This window comes from Cyprinodon variegatus, unplaced genomic scaffold (assembly GCF_000732505.1).
Source record: "Cyprinodon variegatus isolate N-32 unplaced genomic scaffold, C_variegatus-1.0 Scaffold1991, whole genome shotgun sequence".
NCBI lineage: Eukaryota > Metazoa > Chordata > Actinopteri > Cyprinodontiformes > Cyprinodontidae > Cyprinodon > Cyprinodon variegatus.
The window spans coordinates 41,204-42,637 of record NW_015152444.1 but is presented as its reverse complement, the minus strand read 5'-3'; the positions used below and the strand labels follow the sequence as shown (position 1 = coordinate 42,637).

Genomic DNA, 1,434 nt, shown 5'->3' with positions numbered 1-1,434 from the left:
AGATATACCTGATAACAGCCAGTAGAAGACTACACAAAAAATAATCTTGACTTATCGCATAGTAATAAATTATTAATCAAAAATGTATTTCTGATTTTTCTTTTTACATATTTTGTTAAAGGGGCAAATAAGGACTTCAAACCAAAAAAAAAGTAATTTTCTGTTTTGTTTTATTGTTGGATCGGGCTTTAAAGGGTTAACATGTTCCATTTGTCCTTCCTGCCTTTAGATATTAATAAAAAAGAATAAAATAAACTGAGACTTTTTCTGTCTCCTTGTTAAATAGCAGAGCTAATTCTGTCTTTGCTTCCAGAGTGATGACGATTGATTTCTACTTTAGATCATCAATGAAATGGAAAATAAGAGCAAATATGGGGAATGTTGGAGCCAAATGTTTGATTTATGACTGAATATTTATTTCTAGTTGCCTATTTTTGTCTGGTTTTGGTACGATATTTATGAACATGAAATATTTTGGTTTGAAGTATAAGTTGACTGACTTAATTATGAAATTATGAATTTGTTGAATTTATGAATAATTTAAGCTGTTTCTAGCCTCCGCCCCTTCATTACCGCGCGTTTCCAGCCAGAACGCGCGGTGACGTAAAAAACGCACGCGTTATTGTACGGACGATTATTGGCCCGATCGGCTTGCCATATCCGAAAGGGGGGTGCGCGCGCCCCCGCCTGAATCCGTGCCTGGGTGACATCATGAAAAGGGGAGGGGCAGATCTGATACTTACGTCAGGATTGTAGCTGACATAGGTCATTATTCTGCGGCAAGAAACCCAACAACAATGGCGGACGATGAAGCAGATGTTCTCCAGCGCTACCATCCATGTTTACTTCCTTAAACACAGAGCACGCTGGCCTGTGATGTCACTATGGCGTCCTCTACTGCGCATGTGGGACACTAAAGCTGTATGACTGCAGGAGATCACAGACATGTTGCCATGTTTGGACGTCAGAATAGAGCACTAAGGCCGTGAACGTAGCGTCAGTTCAAAGGGAATAAATCATTTCTTCCTGTGGGGATTTTCAGAATAAAGCTGCTAGAGACGAGATAAACGACAAGAATAAAACCCAGATCTAGACCAACTAGAGAACATCCAGACACCCTGATACTGGAGCAGAGTTCTTCTTCACCTGTTTCTAACTTTATCACCTATTTCTTCTTTTAGGTAGAATCTATGAATAGATTTTCTAACTTTTTATCCTGTTTCTTTGTTCTTGTTGGTTCCCAGTAAAGGTTTAATCCCAGTAGAACAGAACCGACCCAAACACTGACCTGTGGCCCAGAGGAGTCCGGCTCGGTCCAGGTGGAGCTGTGGAGGTTCTGTTCTTCCATTTTTATTCTCTTGGCCTTCCTCTCCATTCCCGCCTCGCCGCCGTCCTCCTGCTCCATTCCCGCCTCGCCGCCGTCCTCCTGCTCCA

The 1,434-nt window shown here is 41.6% G+C and overlaps 1 protein-coding gene across 1 annotated transcript in view; it reads right to left on the bottom strand.

Moving 5' to 3' along the window:
• The window catches only part of LOC107104984 (mucin-2-like), a 7,829-nt gene extending 6,402 nt beyond the window's left edge, over nucleotides 1-1,427 (bottom strand). Inside the window, exon 1 of the mRNA XM_015405099.1 lies at nucleotides 1,289-1,427. Within this exon, the coding sequence (XP_015260585.1) occupies nucleotides 1,289-1,405 (117 nt within the window). The 5' untranslated portion in view covers nucleotides 1,406-1,427. The remainder of the gene's footprint in view (nucleotides 1-1,288) is intronic.
• Between the last annotated feature and the right edge of the window lie 7 nt (nucleotides 1,428-1,434).